Source organism: Festucalex cinctus, chromosome 19, assembly GCF_051991245.1.
Source record: "Festucalex cinctus isolate MCC-2025b chromosome 19, RoL_Fcin_1.0, whole genome shotgun sequence".
Taxonomy (NCBI): Eukaryota; Metazoa; Chordata; class Actinopteri; order Syngnathiformes; family Syngnathidae; genus Festucalex; species Festucalex cinctus.
The window spans coordinates 4,287,168-4,311,197 of NC_135429.1; the positions used below are offsets into that span (position 1 = coordinate 4,287,168).

At 38.8% G+C, this 24,030-nt stretch overlaps 1 protein-coding gene across 12 annotated transcripts in view; it reads left to right on the forward strand.

Annotated features, from left to right (window-relative positions):
- Positions 1–1,271: 1,271 nt before the first annotated feature.
- The window catches only part of LOC144007106 (uncharacterized), a 59,697-nt gene continuing 36,938 nt past the window's right edge, over positions 1,272–24,030 (forward strand). For 7 of the 12 annotated variants that reach the window (XM_077506421.1, XM_077506427.1, XM_077506432.1 and 4 more), the window contains exons 1-5: positions 1,272–1,823; positions 1,915–2,077; positions 3,655–3,706; positions 4,374–4,453; positions 14,567–14,758. In XM_077506421.1, coding sequence (XP_077362547.1) covers positions 14,659–14,758 — 100 coding nt within the window. In that variant the 5' untranslated portion in view covers positions 1,272–1,823; positions 1,915–2,077; positions 3,655–3,706; positions 4,374–4,453; positions 14,567–14,658. The remainder of the gene's footprint in view (positions 1,824–1,914; positions 2,078–3,654; positions 3,707–4,373; positions 4,454–14,566; positions 14,759–24,030) is intronic. The other 5 variants (XM_077506426.1, XM_077506422.1, XM_077506423.1 and 2 more) reach the window with 5 other exon arrangements.

Sequence of the window (24,030 nt, forward strand, 5' to 3'; positions counted from 1 at the left end):
GTGCCCTTTTCCCCAGATCCAAATGTGTCACACAGTCATTTTTAATCAATTCAATGAATGATTTGTCCAAATTTCCACAAGTGGATTATTGTTTCTTCATTCTCGTATTTTTTTTCTCTCATTATTTAAAATACATGCGAAGGTCATTTGCATACGTGGCGTTTCGATTCCCACGCGTGTTGTATTAGTGCCGCCTGACTGTAATTGTTATCGAATGACGACTTTATTTCATGAGCTAACCGCTGCGTAAATCGATGGCGACAAGACTGGAGCAGTGGAGCTCATTACGACAAATCAATTAAAAGGCCGAGACGCTGCGGTGACGTCACGCGATTTCCATTCATGGGCCTTTCTGGACGGAGAAGACACGCACGCGCCTGCAGATATCGATCCACGAGCGCGCGCACGCACGCACGCGTCGCGTCTCCTGCAAAACACTGTACGTGGATGTGAAATAATGTGTAATACGCTGTTGCTTGAACATGATTCGTTGCAAAATGAAAGGTACATTTTTATTTATTCTTTTATACATTGACAATTGTGCATATTTTCAGCAAATGTGCCTTTTCATCGTATGCATGCATTTGAACCGCATTTTGAAATGAAACTTATGCGAGTAGTGATAAACAACTAACATTAATCTGCCACGTTGATTTAACTAAATTCATTCATTAGAAAAATGCAAACATTTTAATTTAAATACTAGTATTTGTTAAATTACTCATTCAAAACGTGAGGTATGTTTTTTTTTTAATGAGGCTAAAATACTATGCATGATCATTTTAACTTAATTGTTTTTCATTTATATATCTTTTTTTTATGTAGACTCTGCAGTGATAATAAATATGCAAATAATTTTGAAGAGTACATTTTACGAGTACTTTATCATATTTAAAAAAAAAAAAAAGTTTTTAATTTGTATGGCTCTGCAACCACGATTTCCTCCACATACAGTTCGTGCCTCTATGAAATGATCTGTTATCAAATCACTGTATATCTCCAAGCTTATAATTTGTGAGCTACTGTAGAAAATTCTAATTTGTATAAAAAGATAATTGCGTGAATTGTAAACATCTAACAGGTTTATTTAATTTAAAAGAGGACAATAACATAACAACAGCAATGTTATTGTGTCTGCAGTGTTGACTTGATGTGTTTCTTTTAATTTTATTTTATTGATTTTCTTCCTCCCCAGCTTGCTCGCGCGAGGCTGACCCCGCCGACGTGACGTCAGAGGTCAACATGTCACTGTCATTACCACCACCTGGCGACGCCGCACTGTATGCTAGCTGCGTAAGGAAGCCATTAGCCTATAGCTTCTGCCGCAGCTAATTAGTGAAATGCAAAACAATCACAATTCTATCGTCTTAACTGTCTCTGCAGCTCATTTGTGGCTTCTGGCTTTAAGTTTGGGAAAAACAACTCGCAGTGAAGCCACTTAACGTGAAATAACAGTAGATTTTATCGTGTTTTTAAGCGAGGCTAATTGCACTTAGCCGCATTTGACGTGATGTCTGCTAATGTTTTTCTCGGTAAGATAGCTGGTGTACTTCAGAACAAACAAGTGAGCAAATCAATCACATATTTAGTGTGTGTTTTCGTCTTTTAGCACATAAGCTACAACAACTGTTTGATTACCTATGAACAGAGTAAGTAAAAAAATTACAATTTGGTGGCATTTAAAAGTTATTTGTGGCACTTTCAAGTATTGAAAACAACTACAAGCGTTTGGTTTTTAATCTACGGTAGCTTTAAATTTGGTTAATCATTAGGTAATCATAATTAACATTATTATGGGAATGTTCTGGCTTGACATTTTCACAGTAAGTATCTTGACTGATTGCTGTTCCATTAAAAAAATAAAAATAAATAAGTGAGTTATACAAGATATTTGTGTTGTTTTGCTGTGTGCAGCCCCAGCCAGTCGGGTTGTTTAATAGCATCTCCTCCTCCGTGGCTAATAAGGATCATGAGTGTCTGCTGGCTGATAAGCGGCACACCCTTGCTGATGCTGCCTCTTCAAAGACCCCCATAACCCCACCACCATCACTGTGGACCACATGAACTGATATCAGCTGTAAGTATGAGCTTTTCTTTCATGCTTGCTTTGTGTGTGTGTATTTTATTTTTTAAACGTATACAGTAGCACAATCATGTCCGCAAAGAGTTGAATAGGAGCAGCTGGACGTTTCTTTGCCATTGAAAAATGAAAAAGTTTCACCTTTAATCCAAAAGGATTCTTCAGGTTTAAATCTTTGCTGTGAGGGAGAGTTCAAGACTCAGCAATTCATTTGTATCTTAGCAATCACGGCTATTGCTTTTGTGGACACTATTGGTCAAATTCTGGACATCTTGTGTGAGCCATCTACGTCAAACTAGAAAGGCCCACTCCTGCAAGATGGTCATTCACCAGCCACACCTGGCAACTATCACAACCCCCAGAATTACACTGGAGCAACCGACTGACCAACTGACCAATCCATTCATCAGCAAACCAATCAACTGACCAACCTACGAAACCAATTAACTAATCATTGGACAATCAACTGACTGACCAACCAATTAAGTGACTAAATAACCTACCAAATAATTATTACACAACTAACCAACCAACCAGTCAACCTGCAAATAATGCAATCCACTAATCAATTCATCAACCCAACATTATGTCCAACATACCAACAATCAAATGAGTAAACAGCTTGCCAACCAATTGATAAACAGATTGTCTTAATAGCAATTCAATCAATCAGTTAACCGTTCAACATGCCAAAGCAACCAATCAATTGACCAGTCAACTTACCAACAAGTCAATGAACCAATCAGTTTACCAACCTGTCTAACCAATCACTCAAATCAGTTCACAAACTAACCAGTCAGTTGACGTAACAACCAACCAATCACAATTTACCGACCAACGTGCCAAACCAACCAGTGATTTGCCGAATGAACTAAGCAACCATCCAAACACACAGCCTATCAATTGCAACCAATCAACTAACAACTTACCCACTAACCAGTCACTGACTGTCAAATCTACCCAACCAGCTAGCCGACCAATCTTTCTCTCTTCAGTATTGCGATCTTGTCTGTGACATCACAGGAAGTCCCGGGTTGTTTGACTCGATGGAGCAGGAAAACACTAAAACTCCTCCCGGATTGATTTCCAATAATCCTCGCAATCCCGCATGTGTGATACAGGCTGGGAATTGTCACATGCGTGTGTGTCGTTGACTGCCTGTCGCCGTGGCGATAATAGCCTCTAATGAGAAATTAACCCCCAGATAATGAAGAAGCGGGAAGCCGCTAGCGCGCCCATCGATTGCTTCCGCCTTGATCAATAGTGTTGCGGCCTGCTCTTCGACGGCGGCGGCGACGACAAGCGGCTTGACCTCGTCGCCTGGGAAGCGACCGGACAAATCCGACGCCCCCCCCCCTCCACACACACACACACACACGCACACACACACACACACACACTAGTGAGACAGTGTGTTGTCCAGCTGCTTAGAATGCGAGCGAGCAGTTGTGCCCTCTGGGTCAAAGGTCAGCACCATGCCAGACGTCTGACCCTATCCACCAAGGGTTGACCTCCAGGGTCACGGTTGTGTGTGTGTCTGTGTGTGTAACTGTTTGTGTCTGTGTGTGTTTTAGTGATAGAGCCTTAAAGATCGAGCAAAAGGACAGATGGAGGAGAAAATGCCAAGTGAGTGTTAATGTGTATTTATTTATAGTAATATAGGGCTGGGCGACGGGCGTTTAATTAAAAAAAATTATTTTAGTACATTTTTTGTTCTCCCTTTTACATAAAAAGGAAATGACAAAGACATTCAGCAAGAATTTTCATATATTGGGAATTAGATATGTAACTATTTTTGTATGTAACTATTTTAGATATTTAACTATTTTAATTTATGTATCAAATATTATTACAAACATAAATAAAAATAAAATAATATACTTTTCAGGCTGATGTTAAAAAATATTTTATTTGATACCTGAAAATATTACTAGACGGGAAGAAAAATAGTTATTTTAAGGATCCAAAATCTGTAAACTTGTAAGGCCACAACAAATACTTTAAACATCCATTACAGAATTTGTGAAATTATAAGGCTGCAATTGTCCCAACTTAAAAATATTGTTCATGTTACCTCCCCCAAGGAAGTTGTTACTTGTACCATTTATAGTTATCTATTGTGAATCTTTTTCGTTAATTCTTGACATTTCTCTTAATTTCCCAGTGAATAATTTTCCTCTCCAAGTGTTTTTTTTTTTTTTTTTTTTTTAACACAATATCTAGTATGTATTAATGAGCCAATCAAATGAAGGTTTGCTGTGCCTTAGCGGAGGTTGTCCTTTTGCAATTGCAGTGAATGAATCGTCCAGCCCGGTCTCGTCTCCTGCTTGCAGTGTCCTCGCTCGGCCGCCGTGCGCTGCTTCAAAGACGAAGGTGAGTGCAAGGAGGAGGAGGATGAAATAGAGGAGGATAAAAGCGGGGCTGGAAATCCGGCTGGTCGAGCCCCCCCCACAAATGCCCTCCCCTCGTCACATTCTTCTTCTCCAGCTTTCGCGCTCTCCTTCACCCCTTAATCCCTTACTACTCGGCTGCATATGTTTCCTAATCCGGCCTGCGTGTGTGGGAGGCCCGCCTTCATCCGCCTCCTCCGTCGCCTTTTCTCTCTCGCGTTGTTGCATCACGTCGCTTATTTTTGCTCACAGCTTCAAATACTCGCGTATGTGTGTTCTTTTTTTTTTATTTTTATTTTTTATCTTTTTACATCCACTCCTCTTTTGCGTCTTCAATCGTGACAAAAATCCATGAAAAGTCAGTACATCTTTTGAATGGATAGTGAACCCCTGTTTAATATCGGAGATGCGTTCCAGCAATAGGTGAGAATCTGAGATATAGAGGAATCATAAAAAACAAACAAAAATCAACACACTTAAACTTATTAATCGCCACTTTTTGAAGCATAGGTTGGTGAAACTGACACCAATAATAATAATAGTAAAATAGAATTTCCCCCAACAGAAGTCTATTGTAATGCTAGCATATAATATGAAATGCCAAGGACAGGCTAAAGGAAATTAGCATAGTTGTTGCATGGGTTATAAAACGTCAAACAACAACAACTGAGGCAAATTTGGAGCAGCAAAACAAACCCGAGCCCGACCATGACCCCCCCAAGAAAATGAGTAAAAAAATGTAAATAGGTGGGAAATAAGTAAAAAAAAAAAAACACAAATATGCAAGGCTTCTCCTTAGATTCTCTCTGCTGTGTCGGAACAATTGATGTTCAAATCGGCCTTTAACATCATCTAACAGAAGATCGCTAGCTCAGCGCTAACATATAATGCGAAACGCCATAGACCAGCTAACACAAATTAGCATAACACACATGGAGCAGCAACACGCACAAACAGAGCATAAGGAGAATACTCACAGACATACTTTCTCTCTTCTTTGTGGGAACAACTAATGTTCCAGTCGACCTCAGTGCTGCCTGGCATGTTGTGGTGCAACGTGGTACTACACCAAAGAAGAGCAACTCCACAGTATACTGTAAAAAAAACTATCAAAAATTATGACAATAATTTATTTGTTATAACTATAAACAAGCTTCTTTTTTTAAAGGGTTTTCAAAAACAATTCATTTCATTTTCATTCGTCCTTTTCTTGCCAGTGCTCTAATTTTCTCAAGTGATTTTCTTCTTTATTTCCCTCATTACAGCTGCTCTTGAAAGACTCACGCACATGCGAGAACACGTTTTGTTTTTGTCCGCCGTCCTGCCCTAGCTTTGCCTCGTCTCTGAATAAGTCTTTTGTGCAGCCTTGTATAGGCACATGCCAAGTCAAGTTATTCCTCCCCAGCTTGAACGGAATTAACAACCGTCCACCCAAATAATCAGAAAAAAAGCTCAACAAAATCTTGTACTAAATCATGACAATAATAATAAAAAAAAAAAAAAAGTCTTTAAATAATTAAATAAAATGCACACATTTTAAATAATTAAAATAAAATGAATTCAAAATAGCGATTAAAAAATACTTTAGTCGAAAAATGTAAATAAAAACTTCAATTTGATATTTTATTAAAAACTTGTGAAAAAATATTTCAATCACCATTGAGTGTAAATGGATTACTCGTTGCGGCACCATTCCTAAAATTGCAATATTGATATGATTGTAGAACATCTCTTTGAGGAAACCAAGTCTTTCGCTCATAAAAAAATTTATATTATAAAAATATAGGAATTAGACCTACTGTACATAAAATTTGTATTTCATAAAAGAAATATTTACATACAATTTAATATATATATATATATTAAACTTCACTCAGACCCCCCCCCCCCCAAAAAAAAAACAAAACAAAACAAAAAAACGCTAAGTGTTCGAGCATGCTTGCTTCAAGCTGTTTTTTCTCACACCCAGTTGAAATTTACTATAAAACTCTGTACTATAAAAGCAGTGTATATTTAAACACCAAAATGTAAAAATAAAAGTCCCCTATCCTAATGCTAACATACAGTACAGAACACCATAGACCGGCTAACACAAATTAGCATCAATGTTTAACGGTAATTACAAGTCTTTATAAAAGCGCTACAGTATGTTAATTGCGCGTGAACGTTTTTGGGCTTTCCCCAGCACTTCCTGCTCGTCTTGGGAGGCGTTTGCGGCCTCGTCAATAGTGTCGTATCGATAGGTTAATAGGCGGCGTGTCACGTTCACTAACTCCCTGATTAGTTGACACTTCACTAATCCACACGCCGGCCTGAGTTATTGGGGCGGCCCATTGATTTCCGCGCCGCCACCAACCGCGGGGTCGGAAGTGAGCCCGCCGCTATCGATTGGCCTCGCAACAACCCTGCACGTGCACACACACACAAACACACACACATACATGATGAAATAAAATATAAGATTTATTTATTTATAATGATCAATTATTTATTTATAATGTTTAATTGTTTTATATTTCAACCATATTTTGAATATTGTTAGAAAAATTATTAAAAAAAAATAAAAAAATTAACAAATAGAGATGATTTAGTACAGATACCATGTATCGCATTGGGCTCATACTGGCCTTATTTGAAGGTATCGGTACTTGTGGAGGCTGACTTGGCCGTAGTTGGTGCTATGCTGCGGCAGTTTGACACATCTTCATCTGCCTAGGAAATTTATGTCATTGAGTTCAATGAAATTTTATATATCAAAAATACTAGAGGTATTCATACTTGTTATCAAAACGCGAATACTCATACAGGTGACATTGAACATTATTATTATAAATTATTTAATACATTTTGCACTCAAAATATTTTTTAATTCTTAACTATTTTTTACAATTTTAAATAAAATTTGAATGGTTAATAAAATCTTTGGAAAAATATGTAGTACAAAGGAAATTGTAATTATAGTAAAATATTTTGATATAAAATACTGTTTGTTATATGTTTTTTACAATTATAAATGTGGGAACCAATGATTAATTATAAAAACAATTTTTTTGAATGACAAAATATGATGAGTATGATGAAAATGAAAATGATTTGAATAGATTCCAAACATGTAAAAAAAAAACGTTTTTATAATTAAATACATATTTTAGTGTTCATTCATAATATATATTTAAAAAAATTTGTTTTTTTAATATTATGGAACATGAAATTAAGTTTTTTTTTTTTTAAATAAATAATTCAAAAAAGAGAACGCCTCACAGTGGTAGCCAGAATGTAAAATGTCCTGCCTCTGACAGGCTCTGTGATAATTAACCCTTGAAATATGTTATTAGCAGTAAATAAACACTATTACTGTGTGTAGGCGTGTGCGTGCATGTGTGTTGGGGTGGGCGTACGGGTGTGTGTGTGTGTGTGGATGTGTGTGGCGTTGCGTGTGTGCTCCAGTTGAAGGTGGTTAAACATTTTTCTTCCTTCTTAATTGTTTTTACTCGGGCCATTGGCATCCCGATTAGGCGCCATTGATTCCCCTCCGCTAACTTCATTGATTTCTACATTTCTCATTGATCTCCGACTCTAAATCTGCCCGCACGCGTTCACTGTGGCTCCTTCTCGCATTTCTGTGTGTGAATGTGCGCGCGTGTTTGAGTATGGATGCACGTATTGCCTGTCCATACTTTGATACATTTCCACTAATCACACTACGAAGCTTCAGACATAATTTTTACTTTCTGTTCATTGGCTGACACTCATGTCATTCACCAGGCTGGGCCCCGCCTCTTCAAGCCATACACACTCAAATTCACAAATAATACGTTGCAGAACGTGACGGTCGTGACCCGAAAGTGGACAACAGTAATACCTGGCTCTCACGTGCATATTCTTTTGTTAAAATCCCTTTTGAAAATTATTCCATAGCTGATGGCCAAGCATAGTTTGCGCACCCCCACCCACCCTCCTATCTTTAGTAGCAACATTTTTAAGCCGTGCGTCTCCTTGTATATCTCCGCAAAACTGAGCACACCCCCTCTGACGTCTTTAAAAAAAATAAAATAAAAAAAAAATTAAAGATGATTTTCAGAGGCAATAGTAATAAAAGTAATCGTTTTGGAACTTTGCGGAACATCCCTTTAACATACATCTCTGCCGAATTGGTGCGCACCCCGTCTAACACCCTAAAAAAAGTTTAGTTTTTTTAAACCTAATTTAACAAATATTATAGGGAAAATGATCAAAATTTAATCCCATTCGTCAGAAATCCCATATTTTTTAAGGGTACCCCATTGAACATGTCTGCACACCTAATAAATAAATTTACTACTATTGCGCAGCCGTTCCCAAACTTTTGAAGATGCGCACCACCCAGGCACACATGCAATGCAATTTTTTTTATTTTTTTTTAGCTCAAAATGAAATGTTCCATTTTTAAAGCCAGACAACCTCCACCTCCTCCTGCAGCATGCTTTTATTTATTTATTTATTTTTTAATTTTCCCACCATTTTCTGCACTCTCCTCATGATCCTCTCACTGTTGAAGTCTGTCATATCACACACTGGCAGGCAGACAGGCGCGTCCGCACGCTGGAGGTTACGCCGGCTCGCAAAGCCGCATCCGTGTCATCGGCATTACCGCCGGCCTTGATGGGGGCCGCGTTTGTGCCGAGCTAAGCGGTTTAGGCTGCGCCCGATCGGGGCTTTCACGCGTGTTACGTCGTCTTGGGCGTAAGTCGGCGTGTTGACGTAAAATGAGCGCTTTGTTACGCGCGTTGTTGTGCGAGCGATCTGCGATGCTATCGCTAAAGTGGCGCGGCGGGCGCGTTTGACTTGTTTTTGCGCCGCGCGGCCCGACTGTGAGTAATGGATACGCGGCAGGCGTATTGGCAGCAAGAGGAGCAACCTATTGACGATCTGTCATCATTGATTACTTTGGGTCAGCGGGCCATGCTGGGCCAGAAAGCTAGACGACAACACGGAGATGCGCAAAATAAATACCTTCACTTACCATTTGTACTCCTTTCGTGCCGTTAAAAACCACAGAATATTTTTGTTAGTCATTTGTAATAAAGATACAACATAACTAAAGACAATTCAAATAAATAAGCTGAATCTATAAAATCTTTCATGTGTTGGATCGATGCCTTTAAGGGGCGTGGCCCAAGTGAGTGTCACCAGGAGGTGGAGTCTGCCGGTTACTCTTCATCTCTGATTTTGTATTTTTGTGTTTGACAAGTGCAATAGAGTGCCTTATCGTCTGGTGTTTGTATCTGGAGCTCGCTCGCAACGTAAAGCAAAAAGTAAAAAAAAATAAAATAAAAAATAGGCCAGTCGACGGCTTAAAACTGGAAAACCCGTGTCACTCATAAGTCACCCTACAATTTTTAATAATTGTCAATATTAATAGTTGAAACTGTAAATTTGCCACAAAATATGACCTAAAAACACTTTATGATTTCAAATTCATCTTTCAACATAAAAAAAAAAAAAAGAAATGACAAAACAATTGTTGTTCACACTGACCTGCAAGAAGCAGTTAAAAAAAAAAAAACTGTAATGTGCATGCCAGACCACTAGTTGGCGATATTCATTATATTACTGTAATTAAATGCAGAGCAATGTGACGTTGAATTTTGAATCATTTGCTTTAAGTTTTCTATGCCGATCTCTGTATATTTACTTGAAACCAGTGAATGGCACAAACAAAGGTTGGCCACCACTGAACTATGCTGGGAAAAAAATAAAAAAATTCATTCATTCGTTGAGTTCGACTTCAATTTTGTCACATTATAGTCGACTACAAAAAACGTTGGCAAATGTACACTTTGATGGCGACCCGTTCAGAAACTGAACCATGTTTCAAAACGTTAACATTTGTTTATCCAAAATAAACAAATATCACTTTGTAGTTTGTCGGAAAAATATCTTATAGAACCGTTGATATTTGATATCCGTTAGGAGTGAAATCGACCAATCAGATTTGAGCTTGCTCTGTTTCCGTGCAGACAAATCATTAATTTTGCTTCTTTTGTGGCATTGTCCCATCTAAAGCGTAACATAAAGTAAAACCGCTGGTATCCATGGTAACGCTATGGGCTGCACTCCAGACTTTAGTCATTATTCATGGTTTTTTTTTGTTTTTTGTTTTTTTATATATCTAGCCATACTTGTGGTTTTGTGTTTGGTTGCTTTGGCACGCTCATGCTATATCGCTTGTGACATAATTGTGCGTTCGTATTGATTGCAAGCTAGCCCCCCTACCTACATAAAAACCCCCATATTGATGAGTGAATTTAATTCAACCACCTCGTTTGTCAACACGACACAGCCATTTAACAGTGATCTGTCTGAGACACGCATCTAGTGCATCTCTCCTAAAAGACGATTCGAGACGTATCTTGATACATACGATTTGATACAATAAGATATCTACCTATCTATCTATATAGAGATAGATTTATATCTAGATGGATGATTGATGGATATATATGTGTGTGTGCGTGTGATCACGTGCATTATGGCATGTGTCCAGTATCCGTAAAAAATAAAAAAGTATATTACAGGAGGGACGGAGAGAAAAAAAAGAACATATTGCTATTGATGAGGCCCACCGTGCGCCATATTGCTCACCTCTCCCCCACACATATATACACGCGCACACACGCACACTCTCCCCATCTGCGATGGACGCACAACACACACTATATTTTTCAAGAAATAATTGCTTTTGTCTGGAAGGAGTTGGGATGTGGGGGCTCCTCCGCGCTCAAAGCCTTTTATCTGCAGAGGGGGGCTCCGGAGGGCCGACCGGTCGCTGCGTCCGCTCGCTCGCTCGCTTGCTCATTGGACACGCAGACGTCATCTGTCAATGGGGAGGTGGGAGGAGGAGGGGGGGGGGGGGATATTAGCTTGTTGGGGCTCCTTTGTGAGGCCATACTGAAGGACGAGGGCTCAGTGGAGGGCATAATATTAGGGACACCTGCACTAGCAACAAATCTGCCAATACAAAAGTGATTATGCTTCATTTTCATTGATTTTCATTCATCTGGCCCGCCACACGTTTTACATGATCAAGCATTTTGCATAAAACTGGTTCATTAACATTTTCATGCAGTTTTTGTTTTACTTTTTTTTTTTTTTAATTCATTTTGCTCATTAAAAAATTCATTTATTTGAAATAACGTAAAAATATTGAAATTTAAAAATAGGTCAAATGTGTGTATAACATTTAATTTTTTTTAACATAAAATAATTACTTGCCAATTTTCATCGCATTATTTTAGTTAAATTTAATTTACCACTGATTTTATAAAAAGTATTACATATTTTATAAACACATTTGTATTATTTTTTTCGTCATTTTTTTCCAATATTTGTAAAATGTTTATTACAAGAATAAAGTTATGATCCAATCTCATTTTAATTGTATTTTTCTCATTTGCCATTGTATTATTTAATATTAATGGAATTTATAATTATCTATCGATTTATTTAATACAATAAAATGCAGTCCAACACAGTAGAAAAATACACATTTTTTCCATCTTATTTTATTTGTTTATTCATGGATTGTTTTACTCAAGCTACAAAGTATATGTAAGAGCAAAATGCAAAATGCTTGTGTCAAATAACTTGCCCTCATTTTTAAATGCATCATTTCAAATGAATGCTTTACAATGAATTCTTGAATGATTGAATAAACATACCTCATCTTGAAATGACCTGTCCCGATTTTGAGCTCCGACATTTTCCCGGCCACGGCTGCTGGTCGTGACGCGTCTGAGCATCCGTTCGGGTATCGATAGCGTCCGAGTGAGCTGAGCGGCGCTTTCGCCGTATCCGTTGCTGTGTAAAGCGCCGGCAGAGATCCTGCGGGGGCCGTAACGGATCAATAACTTATTAACACCCGGTCCCTTCAGGAGCGTGCGAGGAGGAGAGCGGCGCGCTTGATTATTGACTGCCATATTTACCGTATTGATTAGCGTATTTGGAAGAATCTTTATTGGCGCTGATGATGATCTGTGGCGCTTACTCACAGTACATACTCAACATCTCTACTTGCTATTTTTGCTACTAGCATCGCCTACAAATGCTCCTTGCTGCCTTGACTTTAGTACTTTATTGTACTTTATAAAAACATATCATAATATCATCCTGAAATAAAATGTCAATAATTAAACAGTGCATCATGAGTCATGATAATTCAATGAGCTTTGTTCTACTCCTTCTGAGCATGCTGTGGCCAACAGGGGGCAGTATAATACAAAAGACGACAGTACACAGATTTGATGATGTAAAACAATGTCGTAACTACAGAGGATAAAAAATATACCCCCCCTGTGTTGCTACTGCTTGTGGTCACGTTGGGGCTGATCAATTAATCGAATTAAAATCGACATGCAATTGGGGGCGTGGGGGCGGGGGCAGCTTCATTTCAGTTAAATTTATTTGTATAAGTTAGCAACTTTAATGGAAGTAGATCAATAAACTGACTTTCTTATTAATTCATGCGCATTTATTTTAACAACTTTGAGGTATATTTTCCCCCGGAAGTTTTGTATCAGCTCCAAATTTTAACACCTATGGAAGGTGCAAGACACTACTGTAAATATGTAAACATGAGAAGAGAGAGAGAGAAACCGAGCGAGAGGTGCACCTACTGAAATATACATCAAACGTGTGTGCATGTGTGAGTGTGCGAGGAGGCGATCGATCGATGCTCTCCAAGCTGATGCGATGATGTGATTATTGGCTTCATTGTAATGACGTTTTCGGAGGATCAATTGGCTGCATGCGCGCGTGTACGTCTCTGCGTGTTCCAAGACGACGAAGGCTATTGACCTGTAAATAGAGTCCAAACAGCAAGACTTTTTGTTTGCTGCCATCCGACAATGAATTTGAATTCCTCACTTTGAATTTGAATTTCCCATTATGAATTTGTATTACAAGGTTGCATTTAAAATTCTGTGTCAAATTCAGATGGCACAATAGTTTAGAAGTATATCTATGCTTGCTAATTTTGATTTTTTTTTTTTTTTTTTTTAAGTGTTAAACCATAAAAAAAAAATCTTTCTGGGGGAAAAAAAATCAGTAGGAAAAAAGCTATCAAATTCACGCTCACAAAATTTAAACTAAAAAATTCTAATGCAAAAATGGAATTTCAACTCCGATCACTGTTACATTTTGAATTCCTTAGTTTGAATGAGAATTACCGATTTTGAAATTTAATTTCCGATTTAGAATTTAAATTTCAGATCTTGAATTATAATTTCTGAGTTTGAAATTTAATTTCCAACATGTTTTTTAACCATAAAAAATGGTGTAAAAAAAATAAATAAATTTTTTTTTAAATTACAAGGGAAAAACAATCTTTGTCAAAATTCAAACTCCGATTGAGGATTTTTGAGATGCTGACTTTTTTAACACTGTGAAAAAAAAACTATTAGAAATTCCAGTTCCAATGCTGAAATTCTCAAAAAAAAAAAAAAAAGCACTTCCATACGTTTGGCCCTTTCACCTTTGTAAATAACTGATCAATGCGTGTATATGTCTGTACGGGAGGGCCATTGGGGGGGGGTCGTAGAGAGAGAGAGAGAGAGGGAAAAAAAAGCGGGGGTTGGGGGTGTGTGTTAAAGCGGGGGGGTGGGTGTCTCTCTTGTCTCTCGTATCCCGGACGAGGCGCCTGGCGAGCAGCAGAGCGCGTTGAGGCTGCGCGGCGACGGAGCGCGACCACCGTCGTTAGTGGTTGGGGAGGGGGGAGGATCTCACCGAGCACCAAAGAATCGAAACCACATGGATTTACTCATCGATTGATCAGCTAATCGCCGTTCGGGGGTGGGGACGGAGTCTCACTTTTTGTTTTCCATGCCGTTCATTCGAGCGGAGAAAAGGACACTTTGCCTGCGAGCGGGGGGAGCCGTCGAGGAGCCGCGATGCCGTCTTTACGCACAAGAGCGGCAGCGTAGCGCCTCACCTGCACTCCCCCTCCCAGCTTTAATTGCCACCGCCAAAGAGGAAAAAGAACCAAAAAAGAGATAAAGACAAGAGATTAAAAAAAAAAAAAAAACACTCCTTTTTTTTCTTTTTTTTTTTGTCCGAACAGAAGATCCGAGGGAGAACTAAAGACGAGAGGAGAGGACAATAAAAAAAGCAAGGAGCAAAAGAAGGGAAGGGGTCCCAGGTCGACGGAGGACCATGTTTGTCCCCCTGCCGGTGCCCTTCGTCTTTCAGAGAACTGCGTCCGACTTCAGCGCCTGGAGACTAAAGTCGTCGCTGGCGCCGCGCTCCAGCCCCGGTAAGACTCAGTCTCGTTCTCGGGATTTGGAAACCTTCAAATGGTGAATAGTCGCAATAGTTGTTACATCAGAGAAATGTCATATATTCTTATGAAATCAAAATGAGGGTGAGAATTTATCTTCACCTGGAACATTTTTTTGAAATCCACCTGAATTATAAATCAAAAGTTTTCCACTCTACCGTATGTAGAATTCACAAGCAGGTGAACCATGGAGGGGATTTATCATTTATTTATCAAAGTATAACACATTCCTTGAAAACATTTTTTTTTTAACTCAGTTGAGCTTATTAAGTGTTTCAATGCAGAATTTTGCATTTATTAGCATATTTGTCCATGTTTTCCTCATTCCCAATCCCGCTTGTCTCCTCCGGCCAGGTTCATGGTCATCTATCGATCAGTGGATATTGATCCGGGTCTGGGAAAGGTGGGGAGTGGGTGGGTGGGTTAGTTGCTCTGCAGAAAGTTTGGCGGAAAGGAATACTATCGCCACTATGTAACCGTGATAAAGGAGTGTAACAGGCTTTAAAGAATAGACGAGATCATATCGCCGGATTCTGAATGTGTAGTTTTATGGTTCGTCATGGTCACGCGTCCTCCTGTTTTCTTCCCGTTCACCTATAAAACGGTTGTTTCGAGTGGGTGCCCACTTGAGTGTATGCGTGTGTCACATTTGTGAAAGCATTGCCAATCATGGTCGTTTGCAAGGAAGTTGCCACATGAACATTATATATTTTGCCATAATTTCTGCGTGGTGTATTGTGTAATCAACATTTATTCATAAAAAAAAGAGAGAAATTTTGGGGTTCAATCCCCAAAAATGTCAGTTTTTCACTAATTCCAGTGAATTTTTTATTTTTTTTTTGTACAAAATCCAACTAAATTCTTAGTTGGCCTGCCTCCATCCACTATGATAATTTCTTCTTTTATATGATTAGTTAGTGTAGAGAAAAAAAACATTTTAGTCACCCTGATAACATTTTTCACTGTAGTTTTTTTTTGTAAATAAATAAATAATCCTACACATTTGGAAAGAAATACTGGACTCATTAGCCATTTTCAGACGATATTTGTCTTTAATTAATGTGATAATTTCATTATTTATCATGTGTAATTAATACCTAAAAACCCATTTTGCCACTTGCTATCCAACAGAAGACGGCATCGCGCGTTGCTCAGGAAACGGGTAACGACCAATCATGGCTCAGTTTGCTTTACATCACATGACCAAACCCAGAACACAGGTGAGCCGTGATTGGCCGTTAACCCGTTTCCTGAGCACGGCTGATGTCCTCTTTAGTTGACAGCAAGTGGCAAAATGTGTTTTTAAAGATATTACCGTCATTTCCGGACTATAAGCTGCAACTTTTTTTTCCACACGCTTTCAACCCTGCGGCTTATACAATGCGGCTAATTCATGCATTTTTTTTTGTAACGGACGCCAGGGGCGCTCGATCAGAAAAGGTAAGAGTGAGACAGGTGGAATATATGCGTCGAGGAAGACGATTTAAGTTTAATGTAACTTTGCGCTTTGTGCATGAATGAAATTAGCATGAACAGACCCTCATCATGGAAATTACAAGAAGTCTCAGTCTCAGTGACTTCTCCCGGTATGTTATTTTTAACCAGCCCTGTTAGTTACTACCATATTGCTGCTGTGTTACTGCGGCGTCACAGGCACTGTTAGGAAAGAAAAGCTAAGGTATATTATTAAACCTTTGAAAACTTTTTCTGTGTACCGTCTTTCTTTGTAAATATCTCATTTCAATGTGGGCACGTGCGGCTTATAGTCAGGTGCGGCTTATGTATGTACAAAATGAGTTTTCCTTTACAAATATACTGGGTGCGGCTTATAAACAGGTGCACTCTATAGTCCGGAAATTACGGTAATTTTACATGAAAAAATGATCAAATTAATTCTAGACAAAATATTTACTTTTTAACTGCTGAAGATGGCTCAATGAGTAAAATATCCCTTTTACGGCTTTTACTGACTCCAGCTACCAATTTTTTAACCATCATTCATTCAAGTCGCTTTATTTTGTGTGTCACCTCGAGTTATTGTAGTGATACTAAAATATTTGTAAATTAAACTCACTGATTTCCCCCCCCCCCCCATTAATTCACTCTGATGAACAGTTTCCAATCATGGCAGTGCAACGTCCCACTAAATTTGATCAAATGTTGCCGCCACCACAAAAAAAAAGAAAAAAAAGTCAGTTTTCAGTCTGTTTCCACCTGTGTCCCTTTTAAAACGACTCATTCCCAATGTGTGGGTGCGTGTGTGTGTTCAAGTGAGACTCGAGGTGAAAGTGTCCACCCCCCCCACACCAGCACTGTCCCCATCCCCACTACACTGGCTCAGTCCATCCAGGCGGAAATATCTAATGGCCGCCGTGGGGTTGGGATGGGGTTTGGTGTGTGTATGGGGCGGGGGGTTGGGGTTGCTGGTGGATTTTAAGGGGGATTGGGGGGGGGCGAGGGTTTTTTTTAAGCGTGGCGGGGTAATTCAGCCTATCACCTTAAGTAGGTGTCAACGGCAGGGGGAAAAAATGGCAGCGGGTTTAATGAGTGCCGCTAGTGGACGTTTGACGGGCGACACGTAATCACTGCTTGGGGGTGGGGGGGCGGTTAGGCGCTGCTGGGGTCACTTTGTCTGTCCACGCTTTAAGAAATGAAAGTCAAAGAAAAGATGAATAATGAATGAGGCGTGTATGCTAACAGGGCGAGAGGATGTATGACTGAATGCACTTTATTAGGTACACCTGCACCCTGCTAATGACGTCCATTGTACAAACATTTCCCCCTTCGACTTTTGATTGTCACTGTTAGAGATGTATTACTGCACTTTTATTTATTTACTTTGCTCATTTTATTGAATGCATCCTTCGTGGCTCTAAGATCCTTGAAAAAGGGGTTGGGAAAGATGACGTGACCATGGTTGTTTTTGTGAAGATTGTTTTCGCCTATTAGTTAAGCAATTGAACATGATTTTAGTCTTGTTTTGTGGCGAGGTTGGTACACAACAGGATATGATAGAAATAAAACATACAATAACAATTTGAGCAGTTCAGTGTTGTGCTTAATCAAGATTTTAAATTCTATTATTTTTTTGTGGTTTTCCTGAGTAGTAAAACTGTATAAACTTAGCCTTAACTAATTTGCTGCCAAAAACGTGCAAATGTGTTCTATTGTAAATGTTTTAAAGTGTCCCAAAGACGTATTTATATGTTTTTTGTTTTTGTTTTTGTTTTTTTTTTGGTTAGAGCATACAGAAGGCTTTGATACAGTCTCTCAACTGCAGTGACCGGGTGAAAAATGGTAGTAATTACAAAAACGGCCAGCAGTTGGCAGCAGAGTATGAGATCAAAGAAGACCATGTTGGAAAAAAAACTCAATACTAAGTAGATTTGTGAATAATGATAAAACTTCGCTATACTCGAATGCTAATTGCTGCAAAATGGAAACATAAAAATATACTTTATACTTTATTTTACTACTGCGAAAGAAGAGACTCTAATCTTTTTTTTTTTTTTTTGGTAAATGCCATATTTTTATAGCAAAAGAGCACATTATTTTGTGGGTCTTGCAAAATCAGTCACAATCAGTAAAACAGAGTGAGGGGGTTGCTTCAGTGAAAATGGCTGCGAGTGAATGACTAAAAATTGATGTTTTATCACTTGTAGTTGTCAATTTTCAGGGCTTTAAGCCAAGATGGCTGCCTTAGAGTGCCTTGTTGTTGGCCGTGAGTGCCATTTATAACCATTTTGTTCAACTTGACGTTCATTTTGGGTGCAATTCCACTGTCGACCACTAGATGACAGCACAATAATTTAGTTTGGTGTCAGCTTGAAAGATGACGAATGAAAACAGGAAGTACTGTGAGGTCAGCCTAGTTTTTGCTTATTATTATTGAATGTTAGGCACCTTAAATCTTTGTTTTAACGCCGACAGAAAGTGACGTTTTATAAGTTTATTTTATAATGTGCCTCTTTGGGCATGATTATGACATATTTGAGATGAATTATTGAGAGGAATTACAGTTGGAACTAAAACGCAACAAAAAATGGTTGTTTTTTGTACAGTTGTCAAACGATTACATTTTTTAATCAGATTAATCACATTTTAGAATTTTGATTAATCATGATTAATCAATCACCATCTTTCGCCAAATTTAAAGAGCATCTCGTGTGGTAATTCTTTCAACATTTAATGTTATGAGGACGTATTCAACATTGATCCACTGCACACGCTCATCCTCCTGTTTCTAATCAGTTAATTATTTGCATAATTTATAATGGGGGGGAACTTACCCAACTATTTTGATATGAACCAATATTCTGAATGTCATACACAAACATTTATTAAATGCACCAAGTTATGTTTCTTGCTCCAACACAATCGATGCTACCTTTAACATAGCCATCCGCCATGAAACAAAAAGGGTAATCTGGTCGAAATTAATCGTGTGATTAATCTGCATTAATACATGATCAATGCAATCTTTTTTTTTTTTTTTTTGTGCTGAATTAATTAGTTAACAATTTAACTTTGACAGCACAAGTTTTTTGGGGTGCTGGGAATGGATTCATGTAATTTGAATTCATTTCAGTGGGCGCTTACTGTAACAGTTGTGCTAACATAACCGCTTGGCAAGGAACTAAAGTGTGGATCAAAAGGTGGGGCACTCATCCCCTCCGCCCCCCCATCCTCGTCTGGTCTTTCCATCTCATCCCGTCTCTCCGGAGACTTGGCAGCCGCCAATCCTCGTCGGCGCTCTGGTTTGTGCCGCCAACTCCAAAGCCCCGCCGGTGGATAAAACAAACCCCCCCTCGGCGCTCTCTCGTCTCCCTGGTCGACGTTGAATTGGATTTGCCCGCCGCGGTCCGGGCCGCCCCCCCCCGTAAGCCACTTTAGCTAAGTCTGTTAGCCGCAAGTCCACCTGGCTGTGATCGGCACCTTTTGACCACGTTTGTGCATCTGTATGATTGCTTGCCGCCTCTCACTCTGTCACACTCTTAACTCTTCCCCCTTGGTGTTTATACGGGCGAAAGACGACGCATTCGGCAGACGCTAGCATGAACTCGGCTTACGGGCTTTTTCTCAGCTCGACCTCGGCTCAGCCGGGCCCCGAGTCGCATCGCCTCATCAGCACCTTTTCAACTGGGTTGATAGAAATTCATCATGATTTCGCTCTTCTTACGGCTTCTCCCCTCCCTCTGAATTTACTTGGTGTTGCTATGCTGCTGCAGGGCACTACCTCCAGACGTGTAATTCGATAAATTGATCAATACTATATTTTTTATAGCACCTTTTATGCTTAAAAAAAAAAACACAACATGAAGTGCTTCACAGAACAGGGAACAAGAAAGAGAAAGCTAAGAGAAGAAATACGTAACATATTCGTACGCCATGGAGCAAACTAGTTCCATGTGCACCGTTTGTGACTTTCAACATCTTCAACCGAAGACCCCTTGGGTGGACAGACGTTGCCATGACAACAGCACCAACACGATTCCTCATTGGTCAGGCTAGCATTTTTTTTCCCAGGAGAAAGCATTTATTTTTCACATTATCGGACACATTTAAAAAAAACAAAACTAAATCTAATACTGAAACTAACTAAAATTAAACTAAAAATAAGTATTTATTAAATAACTAAAAATAATAAACAAAACCACCCTGAAAACTAATTAAAACTTAACTAAATTACAAAAAACAAATTCAAAACAAAATAAAAAACTAACTAAAATGAAAATTCCAAAACGATGATGACCCTGGTCATCTTTCATTTCATTTTCAAGAAAGCTGCCTGGAGAATCAAAACATTAGGGGTGTCACGATTCGCCAACTCCACGATTCGATCTAAATTTCGATTTTGGGGTCACGATTCGATTTTTTTTTTGATTTTTTTTTTTTTTTTTTTTTCGCTCCCCCACTTTATAACACAGAGGCATATGCTTCTGTAGGCTAAGGCTAGTCTATGATCATTGGTTCTATTCATTGTACAGTAAATCTTATTTCAAAAGATCGGCTACATATAGGTGATACAATTTCCATATTATTTTTGTGTAAATTTATGTAATATATGATAATTGACATTAGGCAGGAATGATCAAATTCAAAGAATTTATTTACAATATAAAGTTAACCGTCTTGTTCTTACTGAAGTGTAAAATAAAAAATAAAAAAACAAAAACAAAAAGTCACAGTGGGTGCCTGCCATCTATTGACTGTTTTTGGTTACAACAGTGTGCTGTGCGTTCCTCTTAAAATAATGTGCAATGTGCAACAACAACAAAAAATATATTGTATCCAAAGTCATGGAACAAATACAGCCTGAACAAACTATATCCCAACATTTACAGTTGCTGGGCATACTGTAGCGTGGTTCAAGTACACTAATTAAATGTTTGAATCCAGCGTTTTCCAAGGCTGCAGGTCTGCTGCTATAAATAGACCTATGGATCTGGCGTTTCGCGCGAGCTGAAGTGTGTGGAAGTTTCACTGTAAATGAGGATGAAATAGTTGGTTGGACCGTTGTTTTCCCACTTCTAGTTGAATTTGATAAATCTAAATCTTTGTGATGCCTGCGTAAATGTCCCGTCATGTTTGTCGTGTTTCCCGTTGTTATAGGCTGGCGGCTCGGGCCCGCCGCCGGCTCCGCTCCCCTAGTATGTATGTGTGTGTTTGTGTCGGCTGGTGCCCGTATAATGGTACTTCAGTTTGAATGCGCCAGCGCGACACTCTGATTGGAGGACTGTGCCAGCGCGACACTCCGATTGGACGACTGTGCCAGCGCGACACTCCGATTGGACGACTGACGATCGAATCGTGTGTCCTCTCTTCTATTTCGATGCTCGAAATCGTGACGTAATTTCGATCGATTTCGATAAAAAATCGAAATCGTGACACCCTTACAAAACATGCTTGCGATCTAGAGAACAAAAATGAAATTCAGAAAGGGGGGGGGATGCAAAACTTATAAATGTAAAAAAAAAAAAAAAAGATAAAAATGGCAATTTAATGTCAATGTCAAGAAAAATCTGTTATTTTATTTTCAAGTCCCTGTAAAGTGAAAAAAAATATAGTGAATTTGACACAACCCTGTGAAATGTGATGGATTTAAAAAAAAAAAATCATCAAGTAAATAAAATGAGCCTTCAAAAGCATGAGAAATCAATTAGTTTTCTCCTCAAATGCTATGGGCGTGTCTGCTGAAGGCCACTGTATTTACAATATTTGCTAAAGAAAGACTCTAGCCTCCTGCTAGCTCGTGTGCTAACAGCGTCAGGTTTAGTCACAATAACAAAGTAACGTGCAATTGCGGTGAGCAGCTAACACGAACAACATCACAAAATTGTGGCACCATTTTAGCTACACCAAAAAACAATCTTGAAATTTAATTAGCTATTAGCTTGTTCATTGATACCACTTTCCATAACTACAGGAACTCTTTGGGTTCTCTCAATTGTTTAAATTTTTTCAATTTAGCTTTGAAATTCCCCCCAGACATGTCAACGACGTCCCTGCGCTCATTATCCCAACCTTCTTTTCATTTGGGGGTCCGCCAGCATCCGATGTCTGAGGCTGACAGGAAGTGGCGAGACACACTGACCGCAGTATGCTGAGGCAAGACGGTGGACGTCACTTTTTAGTGAAAGTTTGAGGGAGAAGTTCTGAACACACGCACACAATGCTTCGCGGCGTCGGATAACAACCTCCGTCTCACACCCTGGATTTTTACCTCGCTGTGCTCAGGAGGGGGGGGGGGGGGGGGGGGGGGTGCTGGTGCTGGTGTCTGGACCAAACTGCCGAAGCAAAGGCCTGGACTAATTGGCTCTACGGGTGTGTGCGTGCGGGTGTGTGTTAGTGTCTTCCTGAATCTGGTCTGGCACTAGCTGCTTTTATTAGTTAATAAAGACATAACGCTTAAGTGATAATCCTCGCATTCTTTCAGGAGCACGTAATACTGATGAAATTTTTTGTTGGGGACAGTTAATTAAGTGGCTAATATTGCACTTAGTACTTGTTTCTGACACCAAATATACCAAGCTGTGTACGATGCAGTGCACATTTGTTTGAAGGAGAGCCAATTAAAAACATGACGTGACATTTTAAGGTTAAAAAAAAAAAAAAAACGGTCCTATATGTAGGACCAAAACTGCCAAAATTCGAAATGAATAAATGACTAAATAAATAAATAAATGACTAAAAGTGAAAATAAATATGAATTTATAAAAAAAAAATATAATTTAAAAATTACATCTAGAAAAATAAATATAAATGGAAATAAATCCGTTTTTATTTTCACTTTTAGTCATTTATTTATTTAGTCATTTATGTATTTATTTTTTTGGCATTTATCTTTATTTAATCATGTGTTTATTTAGTCATTTATTTATTTAGTCATTTATTTATTTTGAATTTTGGCAGTTTTGGGTTGTACTGCCAAGTCGAAATGTTTGTCAAATGAGGGGGCGGTCCTAAGCATGTGTTGGGTTGGACTCCGCCGCAGCAAACTGCCTGTCATTGGTGGAGTGAGCAGCTCGGCGAACAAGGAAGTCTCGCCGGCTTGCAATGGAGAGCTCCACCAATGGACGACAATCGTGTCCACTGTCACGTCAACTTGCGACTTGAGTTGTTAGACAACAAGTGAGAGCAGACAGTGGTCATGATTGCTCCATTGCTGGACAAGTAATCAGGGGGAAAACGCTTTTATAATACACTTTAATGCAAAATTAAAATTAATCCGATTAGTCAATTAATCGATTCTGAAAATATTTGATAGTGACAGCACTAAAACTGAGATATGCAGTTTGTTTTACAGGTCTTTTCCGGGCTCAAACAGAGCAGAGCGATGGTACCGTTCTGATCACATGACCAGTCGCAAATTGGAAATTCTTTCTTAACTGCCACTTGGGACTGCACATAAAAATTAGCTGCAAAGCTATCGTTTTATACCGAGCATTGCAAATATGGATTTTAAATTCCGACAGTCGGCATAAATCTAGTTGAAGTTGAACGTCAGTAGCTTGTCTATAGTTAAAGCTAGGTACTTAGCTAACTAGCTAAAGTCACACATCGACTAACTAGCCAATAAATATAAAATTATATAATATGAAAATTATATAAAATTTGTTTACATTCTTTTCTTTTTAAAGTATATTTTATGTGCTTTGAAAATGAAGGAATGAATTGAAAGCATTTCAAAAGGGAAAACTTATTTGATGATGACAAAATTGAGTTACTGAGTATATTAAACTTTCTAA